Source organism: Syngnathus scovelli, chromosome 19, assembly GCF_024217435.2.
Source record: "Syngnathus scovelli strain Florida chromosome 19, RoL_Ssco_1.2, whole genome shotgun sequence".
Taxonomy (NCBI): Eukaryota; Metazoa; Chordata; class Actinopteri; order Syngnathiformes; family Syngnathidae; genus Syngnathus; species Syngnathus scovelli.
Window position 1 is genome coordinate 8,375,603 of NC_090865.1, and position 13,223 is coordinate 8,388,825.

Below are 13,223 nucleotides of genomic sequence, written 5' to 3' on the forward strand. Positions count from 1 at the left end.
ATTTGAGACCAACAAGTACATGCAGGCTACACACAATCAAAGGTCTCGGATGGCGACCAACTGCCACTTCAATGCCACAAATTCAAACTATAACCAGCACAAACAATCAAAGCACGCCACACACAAATATATTGTAGAATTAAACAAGTTGCCTTAAGAACAAACAGCAAGCAGCCATGTTTTCAGTGGGGGGAAGAAAAAAAATACGCTGCAAGACTCACAGTGAGGGCGGAGCTTCCAGCCGGAGCCTGCGAGTGTCTGAACCGGGCCAACGACGTCTCTGGGCGGAGTCTCTGGGCTGGTGAGTGGGGGAGCGGGGAGCCGAGCGTCCCGCCTGCTCTTTCCTCATTCGCCGCAGTGGCGTAGTGGCGGCGGCCCTGAGTGTGCACTTGGACGCACACACGCACGCACGCAGGGCACTCGATCCAGGCCTGGAGCCACACTTTGGGGGAGGCTTTCAGAATAATTTGCTTTTTGTTGACAAGTTCCAATGCGGACGCAAAGAGAAGACGCCTTACAAGTTTGGAGGTAAATGGAAGGCGAAACACAGTTGGACAGACAAACGATCAAGCGGCTACAGTGGCTCTATTCAGTCGACTTCCTGACTTGACTTTCACACTTCTATTCATGCTACACATTCCATTCTGTCGTTCTGCTCCACGCGGCTGCTCATCTATTTGAATCCTGTCTGCTTTTTCCTGCACTTCTTACAAAATGTCTCCATTCAATTTCACATCATGTCTGAAAGAGTTGAGAACATAAATGCAAAATGTCTTTGATCTGCATCGAGTCTTGAGCATGACATCCTCCAGGTAACTCCTGCTCACATACACTAAAATAGACGGGATAGTTTTAAAAGGTGCGCCCAATTAAGTCAAGCGATCCTCACTTTCAAAAAGTTCCCCGCCTTTGTACTTCGATCCCTCTATTGTCATGACTGCACACATCTTATTTGGTTTAGAGCCGTAAAAAGTGCCAATTGAAATCGAGTTGCCGCGTTTTCCCAGTGAGTCACTCACTTGGAAAACAGTGGTCCACTGTGTGTAATTACAAGTGGGGGGGGTAGTCAGTATTGTGGCAAGAATTACTTGCGGTGCGTCTTTTTATGGATGTGGTATTTGCTGGAATGGTTTTGTTCCATTCTCAGAGAGCGTGGAAAAGGTCCATTCGTGCTCGATGTTACATAGTTGACAATTTTAGCAGACACAGAGAAAATGTTGCAGTACCGGCAGGAAACTACGGGGGCAACATTGTAGATTGGATGCAAATTGTTTACAGGGAAACCAGCGAAGAAAAACATTTTACGAGAAAAAATGTAGCTGCAACTACTATGAAGAAAAACGTCCAAACTATCACACCAAATAAAAGTTGTAACATGCAAGTTAGTCCAAAAATCATATGGCAATATTCTGCCAATAATGTTTGGTGTTTGAATGAGTGTCGTCCAAAGAGCTGAAGCACCTTTGGTTGGCTTTTGTGCCCGTAAACAACACTTGGACCCAGAGTGCTCACCACCACACACCCAACTGGATCTTGAGTCCTCAGTTTTTGTGCGCCACTCAACGGTTCTGGTGAGGTGCAGAGACCATGTTTGCGCTCGCCTGTTTGAGCACGTTAACTAACGCCAGCCGCTGGTAAAAAGCAGCTGTGGGCTCGCATGAACTGGCTCGTCCCTCCCAACCTGTTCTCAGGTATTCCTCGCCGAGCTGAATCATCTCACGAAATGAACGCTAGGTATGCCCGCTCCACTCGCGTGGGTGAGGCGGCTTTAGAGACAACAGATGCGATTGGGGAATATGGGTTCCAGATAGTTCACATGTTGACACGGAAATTTGTCTTTGGGTGCAGGCACCCATTCTCTCAAACGGCATTTCAAGTCAGTGTCTAGACAAGAATGCCAGGAATGAGCTCACCTCAACATCGGGCTTAGAAAGCCAGCGGAGGTTGAAGGCCTGCACTGATAACAAAACAGTGCCGTTTGAAACAGTGGTGACAGTTTGGAGCCGAGAAATGAAAACAGGCTTCAGTTCAGGAGTGGGTTTTTTTCCGCCGAGCATGAGTTTTCCTTTTTTGGTTAAAAAAAAAAAATACTAATGCAACTTAGTATATTTGGAGGCAAGAAACGAGGCACCCGAGGGAGTCAAAAGACGGTTGGGGGGGCCTAACCTTGACCCTAAACCTCAGCCAACGGGCCGTGTGTGAAAAGACTGTCGTTGCCTTTAAAGTAGTCGTCGTGTCCTTGTCAGTCACTTCACTTTTCCACGTAAGGGAGGACGAGCGTACGATTTCATTCAAGACTTTGATGTTGCTGTCAAAACAAAGCGAGCAGGCCGTGTTTGTTTGACAATCCGAACCAGTAAGCCAGGTGGGAGTGTTGGTTTGGAGAGAACCGCCCAGCAGTGCTTCTTCTTTCCACAGTAAAGCTCAATCTGGCTTGACTCGGAAATCTTCAGATTCCGTTGCGTGTTCATCATTTCTTAACACGTGAATTTCATCATGACTCAAACGTGATGATTCAGCACAACAGATCAAGCCCGAGGAAGATCCATTTATACGACAGTCTGTTGAAACAGTTCAATGCGAAATAGCATGTACGCCCGCCCGACATACTTCCCGGGCCGCTCGCTACGGAACTTTGGATGGGAGCGCCAGACCACAAAGTCAGGAACGAAAGGGAAAAAGCAGGAAGTTGCTCCCAGATGACGCACTGGGCAGAAAAAAAGTGCTACCTGGTGACTCACTAGGGCCACGAGTAAACTTGACTCTCCCTGCCCTATCACAGTAACATTGTGGGAAGGTCACACGCTCTTTGAGTTGGAACAAAAACACTTGGCCTCTTAAATAACAAAGATCATTTGTGCACACGCTGACAATCAGCCTCCCACCATCGTTAAAGTTAAAGTCCCAATGATCATCGTCACACACACATCTGGGGGTGGTGAAATTTGTCCTCTGCATTTAACCCATCCCCATGTGATTTTGATCCATCCCCTGGGGAAGAGGGGAGCAGTGAGCAGCAGCGGTGCCGCGCTCGGGAATCATTTGGTGATCTAACCCCCCAATTCCAACCCTTAATGCTGAGTGCCAAGCAGGGAGGCAATGGGTCCCATTTTTATAGTCTTTGGTATGACCCGGCTGGGGTTTGAACCCACAACCTTCCAGTCTCAGGGCGGACACTCTACTACTAGGCCACTGAGCTGGCATGACAGACTGTACGCTTCCACGGAGACGTAGCCACACAGTCCAAAACCGTGCGCTCGAACAAGTGGCTGAGCAGGGTAGTGGGTTTTTTTTAGTCTCCATTCTTACTTCAAGACGAATCTGACTGCGGCATCTCCATGAGTTGGAATTGCATCAGAAACAGAAAATCTTCAAATGCCGAGCAAACTCTCGAGGAGCTTGTAAAGTCTAGTGCCGCCGCCACCACCAGATGAGACATGTCGTGTGCTGTTGTTAGGGCTAAATTCAATTTGGGTGTTGTGGGATCGAGGGTCGACCTGCTTGGCTCAGCTGATTGCACTGTGCTGCTCTTGAAATGCAGCCTGAGACCACTCCTTAATAGAACCTTGGCAGAGTTGGAGTCCTGGAATTAATGGACAAGGGCCTACGAGAAAAGAGTTGATTTGGCTTGAACAACTTTGCCTCTTTAGCATCGTGCTATTTGCCCTTAACTTGGTGTCTGAGCGGTTTCCGGCTGTGACAGGTTGACTCAGCGGGATCTTAGCGGGAGAACCTGTCCATACACCTCTGCATACTTTGTGCTCTCCAGTTCTCAATCTTGACGCGATCCCTTTTGTGTTGTAGAGTTGCGACTTCCTCAGCACCAGCCCTGACTTGGACTCCAACTAATACCTCCAACCATGGCTCACCGCTCTCAGAGTTCTTCCATTGGTGACAACCCCCTGGACCCAAATTACCTGCCCCCGCACTACAAGGAGGAATACCGCCTTGCCATTGATGCACTGATTGAAAATGATTTATCGGTAAAAGAGATTTGCGGCGTATTTGGGGCTCGTTTATGTCAGAACTATGCATTGACCGGGCGCTTTCTGTCCCGCCAGGCCTACTACGAGTTCCTCCAGGGAGCCGACGTGGTCAGCTTTCTGGCACAAGCTGAAATTGAGCACATCAAATCCACGATCCAAGAGCCCACTCACGCCCACAGCGTTTCCGACCTGAGGTACCCAGAGGCAGGCCACAATGTGGAGGGCTCGTCCGACACCTACTGGCCTATGCAGTCCGACCTGGCCGCTCCGGGCCTGGACCTCGGATGGCCACTGACTCAGAACAGCTTCATCGGACCCACGGAGGTCACCACTCTGGTCAACCCGTCGGAACCAAACATGCCAAGTATCAAGGAGCAGGCCAGGAGACTCATCAAGAATGCTCGGCAGGTAAGAAAAGGTGCCGAGTAGCTTCAAGCACAGACGGCCAATCAGTGTGTCGGTCACCACCAGAAATCACATGCTGGGTCAAAAACCAACACGTCATATCCTATCTTGTCCTTATCGCACGTAGCCAACGGCCGAGCATTGCTGACTCGTGTATGTTTACATAATGCTATCTCCCTAATTGTACTATCTACCACTGCCGAATTTGCTGCTCCGCCCTTTCCGACCAAGGTCTGGCGAGGGCTAAACTGGCTTGCATTTGGAGGTCCTCGCAGCTTTGCAATCCAGATTGTTTGATTTGGAAGACAAATTGTACATTTGTTCTATTTTCTAGGTCATTGCGGTGGTGATGGACACGTTTACCGATGTGGATATTTTCGCCGACCTCTTGGATGCAACAGCTCGCCACATTCCTGTTTACATTCTTCTAGACGAGCAGGAAGCTCAGAACTTTGTCTCCATGGTGATCAACTGCAAGGTCAACTTGGACTTAATTCAGGTAAAAAAAAAAAGGTCTCGCATTCAGAAAGGTCGATCTGCCTCAATCTGACACGCGAATGCACATTTGAATTTTACAGATGATGCGAGTCAGGACCGTGGCGGGAATAACGTATCAATCCCGAACGGGGAAGTCATTCAAGGGGCAAATGAAAGATCGTTTCCTATTAGCTGATTGCAGAGCTGTGCTCAGTGGTAATTATAGGTGAGTTCTGTTCCTTGTGATTTTTTTTCTTTTGTTTCTCTGCAGTCATTTTGATGATTTTTTGGTATTTTGTCCCAGCTTTATGTGGTCATATGAGAAAATCCATCGCTGCATCGCGCACCTTTTTCTGGGTGAACTGGTGGCCACATTCGACGAAGAGTTTCGCATTCTCTACGCTCAGTCCGAGCCCCTCGTCATCGACCCGTCGGACGGAACGCTGGCAGTCCCGGACACTGGCGCTTACTTAAGCAGACAGTTGGGTTTAAAGAGGACCCAGTCCTTACGGAACCCTCTAGGCTTCCGGAGGCAATCCGAGATAACCTCCAGCTTCTCATACGGAGATCAGGAACGCAACCTGGGACTTCCATTCCGACGAAACGACCCCTTTCGTCACACCATTGAGCACGGGGCGGCGATCGTGATGGGGAAGTATTCTCAGCAGCAGTTTCGTCCCCAGCAATCCTACTTGGAGCAGGGACGGTCTATCGTGTCACGGCAGATAGAGATGAGCGGCTTCAAGAGGCACAGCTACGCCGAAGGCACCCAGGACAACTACATGTCCTCCAGGCACTACATGAAGCACAGAGTCATGAACAATCTGGACGAGACAGACTTCAACAGGTACGCTACACTGCCCACTATTCTTTTGGTGCCACAGACAGTAAACTCACTGAATCGCTGTCTTCTTAACAGGGAACCCAGACACCATTTCTACAGCGAAGGTCCCGGCCCGGGTTCTGGCCACGGACACTTTGACAGACATCGTCCGCCGCATCTATCCATCGACCAGTATTCAGACTCGAGTTCTTTTCGCTCAGACCTCGAGTTCAGTGGCGGAAACTATGCGAGAGGCAATGCACATCTTTCCTCTGACGATTTAAGCGGACCCGACGGGATTCACGCACCTCCAGTAGCCGGGAGGTATGGAGGAACCGCCACCCAGAAGAGGCCAACCATTGGTCAGGCTTATGCTTGTCAGAGCTCGCCCACGCATCCTCACCCGCCAGACAAGAAGTCCTTTCCAAAGCACTCAGATCAGGAGCACGGGGAGGACGCAAGCGTGCGACACGGCTTGCGCAACTGGCGGATCCACTCGTATCTGAGCACATACGAGGAAGGCGGAGAAGATGGGCTCAATCAACCCGCCGGGCCGGACGCCTTTGAAGATCCTCCACCTGCTCAGGAGCCCGGTGAAAGTTCAGCCGCCCGCTTTGGGGTAAAGGAGCCGCTGAACGTTGCTTCCAATCCCAGAGCGGATTTCAAAAAACCTCGCTTTGGGAAGCCTGTCGTCCCTGACAGCACCGGCAAGGAGTTGACCACCAAGGACCTGCTTCCGTCATTTTCGCTGGATAGAAGTGAGAAGGAAGCGGAGAAAGACCGGGAGCGAGAGGTGAGGTGGGGTTCTGAAAAAGACGCCAGCAGGGAAAGAGAAGCCAAAGAGCACTCAGAACTCTTCCTTTCCAAACATGACTCGTTCCGCTCACGGATCAACCCGCTCCTGCAGCGGAGCTCACGTCTGCGCTCCTCACTCATATTCTCATCTTCCAAAGCTGAAATGCATAGCGGGAGCACCGCTGCTGCCACGGAGGATGAGGGCAAATCCTCCATTGTAGCCCAGATCTTAGAGAAGAGGCGATCGTTGTCTCGGGAACCTTTCGAGTGGAAAAAGATGGCAGAGGAGAAGGATCAAGACAAAAGTGAGACTGCAAAGGAAAGCGAAAAAGGAATGAAAGACATAGCAGAAAGCAAAGATGAACCTCAGCAGCACCTGGCAACCGTTGACACCTCTGACGCTGTCACCTCATCTCTCAACTTTAACGACCCGGCGAATCGACTCAAGTATTTCAAAGACGTAGCTGCTAAACGGAAAGCATCCAGAATGGAGACTGAAGCGTCGCTGAAGGTCCCAGAATCAGCAGAGAAGAAGGCGGACTATCCTGACCATCCCCCCCCCACAAACACTACAGCCGGTACTGCGAGTAGCTCGACAGAATCTGAGACCAAAAAAACGGATGCATTGGGAAAAGAATCAGAACTCACTCGGCGATCTTCGCTTACATCCTCCAAGCCGTCTCTGCTCTCTCCCAAGCCTTTCGTAAGTAGCGTTAAGCACCCCGAAAGCCACAAGGACGAGAGCTCGTCCGACGGCCAAAAGAAAGACCTCTTCAAGACTTTGAAGCCCCTCCCGTCCCCAAAGATCTTCAAACGGGACCAGCTCAAGTTTAAGGTACTCAATCCTCGCAGGGTCTCCTGTGGCGAGGAGATCCTCACGGACGCTACAGACTCCGAGAAGAGCGAGATGAAGAAGAGTCGCTCTCAAAGTTCCTCCACTCTGCCACACGATGAGTCCAAGGAGAAGGTGATGGGTTCCAACACATCCATCAACACGTTCGGCGAAGGGAAGGGCGACGGTAAAACGTTGGACTTCCTAAAGAAACAGACTCAGAGGCTCAAGGGATTCTTGGGTCCCAAGGATAAGGAGAAGAAGTCCTCGGGAGAAGATCGGGGCAGCATGAGCACCGTCAAGGAAATGGTCGAAGATTACAACAAGAAGCAAAGTAAAGACACGGGGGGATCGGCCTCACCCGCCGCCGACGACCAGCCCACGGCAAACCACAGGACGTCGCCTGGCACATCGGGTTCATCGCGCTACCAGCCCTCGGGGAGCTCTGTGCTGTTCAGCAGCAACCTCCGTGACGACACAAAGGTCATCCTGGAGCAGATCTCGGCTAACAGCCAGAAGAACCGACACGAGCGGGGCGAGGACGGAGATCGCGATGCAAAGGACAATGACTTCTTGGCCAAGAAAAACCGCTTGCTGAGACCCCAAGGCGGCATACAGGAGAGGGAGGGACTGCTCAAGAGGATAGAGAGCCTAAGAAAGGAGAAGAAGGTCTACAGCCGCTTTGAGGTACTTTACGGCGACATACGATCTTTGTTTTCCACTCCAACTGAGACTTGATTCAAACATTTGAAATTAGATTGTTTTCACACACTATATCTCAAGTTGTAACATTTTGGAACCAAGTTAGGAACAGCATCCCAAAAGTGCGATCTTATTCTTTCTACCTTGTTTCTGGTTTGATTTCCTGATCAAAATTAATTCAGTATGTTTGACTGACTTTTTGCGAATGCCAACAAACAAGTGTGTTGTTGTTCTTTGAACAGATGGGAAATACACTGGGATAGCTGGAAAAAGAAGGTGCCTGCTTGAGGACGACGTGGGAGTCGACTAAAGCGCCACCATCAAGTGCTAACAACACGCAAGCTTTGCTCCAACACAGTCACCTCTGCTAACCTGGAAGAACGTTTGGAAAAAAAAAAGTAAAGACAGATGCAGAATGTGCCAGTTTGCTAAACATCGCTACAACTTTGGCCTTAGAAGGTGACCGAAAGTGGATCGTGTGTTGACAGGAAAAAAAAAGGTGGCAGTGGTGCAGGCTTGTTGACTGAAAGTGGAAGTTGGCAAAACAAAAATACACAAAGAGAGATGGATGCCATTCAACAACAAAAAATGTATTTTGTCTTATGGAAATGTGTGCCAAAACACAAATATTAAGAGTACAAAAATTTTGGAACGCTGTAATGGGGAGGACACACTCATCCAAGGAAGGTTTGTGTGTTTGTTTGCTGCGCCATACAGACGGTGTGTTGTAAGTGAGAAGACGCGTTGAAAATTTGCGTTGCCCCCTCTTGAGCCAAGTGCGAAAGGACGCAAAGGTTTTGATGGCGCCTCTGCCGAATCGCGTGATGAAACCAAAGATTTGCGCTGATTGAGCTTTTTTCTTTCTTTCTTTTCATATGCGGGATTGTACAAATTGACAGGAATTCATCGGCTGGGTATTTTGACTTAAAAGCTTCTTTGTCTCGCTGGACATCAAAGAAGCTTGTCTTAATCTTGTTTTTAATTGAAATTGAAAATGTGGCCATTTAGTGTTAATAAAATTGCATTTGAAGTATGCTGCAAAATACTTTTATTAAAGCTCTTCAACAATATAGGAACACTATCAATGGCTTTGCAAGAATTGAACACCCTTTTGACATGTTATGTAAACACACATCAAAGTAGGACAATCCAACAGAGGAAGATTTGGAATGTTACCTTGGGTCAACGTTAGGAAAGAGGAGCAAAGTGGCCTGCTTTTTCCATGAAAGTACCAAGGCAGTCCTTGAGGTGGACGTCATCGGATGAGCTGACGTCTCACGTTCTGCGACAACAAAGTATTTTGACAGTTTGGAACATGAGAGGAAGAAAAGAAAAACAAGCAGCGAAGGTTCATTACCTTGAGTCAGTGCTCCGCTTTACTCTGTTGGCTGAGCGTCTTTCTGGATGAGATGACCAGATGCAAGTCGACGGCTGTTTGTGACGCGGCGGTGGCGGCAAAAGGTGTCGACTTACAATGTCGGCGTAGAGCTGCTTGTGCTGTTGCATCATTGAGTAGAGCTCATTCTCAAACTTCAACCTGTCGTTTGAACACGTCCTGTCATCACTGTGGCCATATATCATTGTGCTTCAAAATCAGACGCACTTCATCTTTTGCTGCTTGAGCTTTAACTCCCAGATTTCAGAATGGTGCTGAGAGATGAGGTCCTCGCTTTTCTTGTTCCGCTCAGCAAGCCTAAAACGGACATCAAGCAGTGCCAAAACTGAGAACATGCCTTCCGCTGCTTCACAAGATACCGCTCATAGATGTGATGCGGCATTTTCAAAATATGCAAAAGATGTGATTGGTTGTTGAATTTCTGGCTCTAAAGACTTTATGACAACTTTCAATGGAAGACAACTTGCAAGTTGGAAGACGAACTGGAAGGACTTGTATGTCGTTCCACAGGTTTGAGTGTGAAAAATCACCTGACATTCTCATGCTTGGATTCTTCGCACTGGAGCTGCAACTTCTGCAACAGTTCTGGAGGAACCGGGATGTTGTTGTTTTTTAAAACAGACTTCATTGAGGGCGTTTTGAACTGGACATGAATCTCCAGTACCTTCTTTTTCCTGCCCCTTCCTCTCCAGTTGGGAGGCCTCTGTTTGCCCTGAAACGACAACTGAGACATTTTAGGACACTCCCGTTGAAAATGCTAACAAAGTACGAAACGATGGGACCTGTTAATAGGTCACGGTGCAAAAATGTTTTTCACAAGAATGACGCAACAATTGTCAACGTAATTTCACCGTGACAATAACGAGCAACAGTTGGCGTTTGGCTGTGCGATACTCCGCCCTAGTGGCAGTTTCTAGGCATGGTTATTTATTAAAGCCTGTAGTTCGAACTCATTTCCGTGTTTGTGGTTGGTTGACGTTCAACTTTTGCTTGATGACAATATATGCGCGCTCCTTACGTGCAGCGAAATCCTTGTGTAGACAAACAATGAGTGATTTCCTCTTCATAATATCAGTCTCCAGATCTTTTTTGGCTGCAAAAACACACCAAATATAACGAGAAAACAACATTAAAAATGATATCAGGCTTCCCATTGAAATGATGATGAAATAAGGATGGCCTTCCGAATGCACGACCAAGTTCCAAATGCTCAATGATTCAAACACTTATGTACTATTTCAAATTTTTCAACAATGAGCTGAACATTTACAGAATTGGTAATAGAATCTCATTTCCTAAAAAAACTATGGTGAATGTGTCAGTTCTTTACTTCAATTTTACATCAATACACGGATCAGAATGGGGTGTGGTTGAGGGCATTATTGCCCAGAACAGACTATGGACTTAAGTTTCGCAGTTGTGTGATAATTCAACTTCTATTACGAGGAACATAGTTTTGTGTATAGACCCATAGGGTCTCATTAACATGCCGATATTCCTACTGCACATGCGGAATGTGCATGGTAGGTTTTAACTATATAACAACATCACACGGGTCAGAATGATTAATACGTACAGGATGCGAACATCCCAATATGTGAAGACTATGGCTTTAATCATGTCTCATAGTCAGTCATTCATCACACCCATGGTACAAAAATCTTAGTCAGATAAGGATATACCAAACTGATAACGTCGGTGTAACTTGTGCAATCGCTGGTTTGACTGGGAGGAGTAGCTAAATAACTTACGGTTTCACCTAACTTTATTTGCCGCCTCTCTCACAAGAAACTCTTGATGTACAGGTTTCTAAAACGATGGGTCACTCGATAAAATTTCAATTTACGCAGTCATTTTGTAGGTTCAAAGTAAACAATATGAAAACATTGTTAAATACGTCATCAGAAAGAAGCTTTCTTATTGGCGCACTTAAAAAGACGCGAATTGAACGTTCAACGAAAGTAATTTCACGCTAACTTCGAATTCTAAGCCCAAAGGAGAAAATAGTGCACATATTGCACACACGTGTTGCGTCGGGCGTGCCGTGTTAACAAAGAAAAAAACGTTAAAACACGTCGACATGAAAAAACGGAAATGGAAATAACTTTGACGTGGAGCATTTCCGCTGACAAGAAACTAAATTAAGTAAACCTACAAAACTAGAACGATGTGTGAGAAATATGGACTACACGCCATAAGCACGTCAAAGTGCGTTTTAGCTTTTCTAAGTTGTTTTTTTTAAATTTTATTTCATTCCTTTATGTTAAATAGCATGAGCCAAAGTAAAAGCAGAAATACGTATCCAGGGCGTAGCTCGCGTCACTTTAGAAACCATCCACAGAAATGTACTATTAAAAAACAGAATAACAACATAATGATGTAAGTTATGATGTCCACTGCACTGTAGAGATACTATATGTGCTCTTTGGATAGTACGCAATCTCCTCATTTAGCCAACTTACACGTTAGAAACCTTGAAATATCATAACGTTGTCCAGAAGATGTCACTGCTAAGTTTGAACTTTCCATAAGAGACCCCAATTCCCATTCCCCAAAATACACGCAGTTATAACAATTTTAATCACCATTTATTGTATGACTAAATACCAAACAAGTAGTTTCATTTAAATAATGTGTGTGTTAAGAAATAAAAAGTCGGGTCACCTTGTTGCAGGCTCACGACTTTGTTCTCCAGCTCTTGAATGTTGGGCTCCTTTAGTCCTCTACCTAGTGGAGGATTATAATTTAATAGCGGACGTGTTTATCTGAATATGAAATTATAACATTTGAATACATCTTAGACCAACTCACCTGCTTTGGCTCTAATATCTTCCATGTTGAACCCTGTTACAATACATGAGAGTATCAACAAATATTGTTAAAAAGGTGGTAACTGGACTGGTGTTGCCCATTTATTTAGGGCAATTAAATGCCACGTTAGATATACAATTAGCTTATTAGCTTTAGCCAGTTATAGTATACTGTGCTAACATTAGCCGCGCTGGGAAGCACCTGTGAAGTATGTGATGCTCGTAGCTTCAGCTTCAGCAACGCACAAAGCAACTAGCACATCGGTATTGTTTTTAACCCTTAGCAAAGTCGTCAACCTACTTGTCGAGTTGCTCAGTTTTACGCTCAAGAATGGTAGAGTTTCGGCTGGAAAACGGCTCGTTTAACGAGCTCCTTAGACGTCCAATTTGTTGTGTGCACGTTCCCGGCGGTCTGCCTCACTGTTGTGTGATTCTGCTTTTAAATCTCAGGCCTTCTTGTGTCTTGTTTTAGTTTTTAGTTGCATTGAAACGTCTTTATTTGTGAATATTTGCTTGTCTATGTGCCCACGCCCCTCACCCAAATCTATGTAGTTGCATTAAAACCTCTATTTGTGAATATTTGCTCATCTATGTGCTCACGCTCCTCACCAAAATTAATTTAATTGCATTAAAACCTCTTCATTTGTGAATATTTGCTCGGCTATGTGCACACGCCCTCACAAAAATCTATTTAGTTACATTAAAACCTCTTCATTTGTGAATATTTGCTTGTCTGTGCCCACACCCCTCTCCCAAATCTGTAAACCAGATTTGTATAGCTAGACATCACTTTCACACTTCACTGTTTACCTGTTGTGTTGTTTTCACAATTTGCTCTTATGTAAGGTCCATTTGTATCTTCATTGTTGCACATTAACCGGCTGAGAAGTACTGAACAAAATTTATTTGTGCAATGAACCATGACACTATATCATTGTTGTCTTCTTGTTCCAAAGACAGCTGAGATAGGCTCTGGTATACCCACCACTTTGCTGAA

General features: G+C 46.4%; 2 protein-coding genes across 5 annotated transcripts; one reads left to right on the forward strand and one right to left on the reverse strand.

Annotated features, from left to right (window-relative positions):
- The first annotated feature begins 334 nt into the window (after nucleotides 1–334).
- fam83hb (family with sequence similarity 83 member Hb) lies at nucleotides 335–9,053 on the forward strand. Its single transcript, XM_049751043.1, has 8 exons — nucleotides 335–528; nucleotides 3,805–3,983; nucleotides 4,062–4,394; nucleotides 4,726–4,890; nucleotides 4,970–5,094; nucleotides 5,173–5,715; nucleotides 5,788–8,005; nucleotides 8,263–9,053. Exons 2-8 carry the CDS (start codon nucleotides 3,861–3,863, stop codon nucleotides 8,281–8,283), a joined length of 3,528 nt encoding a protein of 1,175 aa, XP_049607000.1. The 5' UTR covers nucleotides 335–528; nucleotides 3,805–3,860; the 3' UTR covers nucleotides 8,284–9,053.
- si:ch211-199g17.9 (uncharacterized protein LOC108180085 homolog) lies at nucleotides 9,052–13,109 on the reverse strand. Of its 4 annotated transcripts, XM_049751165.1 has the most exons (10): nucleotides 12,528–13,109; nucleotides 12,228–12,260; nucleotides 12,081–12,143; nucleotides 10,435–10,509; nucleotides 10,081–10,128; nucleotides 9,947–10,001; nucleotides 9,624–9,713; nucleotides 9,494–9,557; nucleotides 9,378–9,420; nucleotides 9,052–9,302 (listed from the first exon to the last, which is right to left on the reverse strand). In XM_049751165.1, exons 2-9 carry the CDS (start codon nucleotides 12,250–12,252, stop codon nucleotides 9,397–9,399), a joined length of 444 nt encoding a protein of 147 aa, XP_049607122.1. In that variant the 5' UTR covers nucleotides 12,253–12,260; nucleotides 12,528–13,109; the 3' UTR covers nucleotides 9,052–9,302; nucleotides 9,378–9,396. The 4 variants fall into 4 exon arrangements, with proteins under 4 accessions (XP_049607122.1, XP_049607118.1, XP_049607120.1 ...); XM_049751161.1 differs by having other exon boundaries at nucleotides 9,378–9,557; XM_049751163.1 differs by having other exon boundaries at nucleotides 9,378–9,557; nucleotides 12,429–13,109.
- Nucleotides 13,110–13,223: the final 114 nt, after the last annotated feature.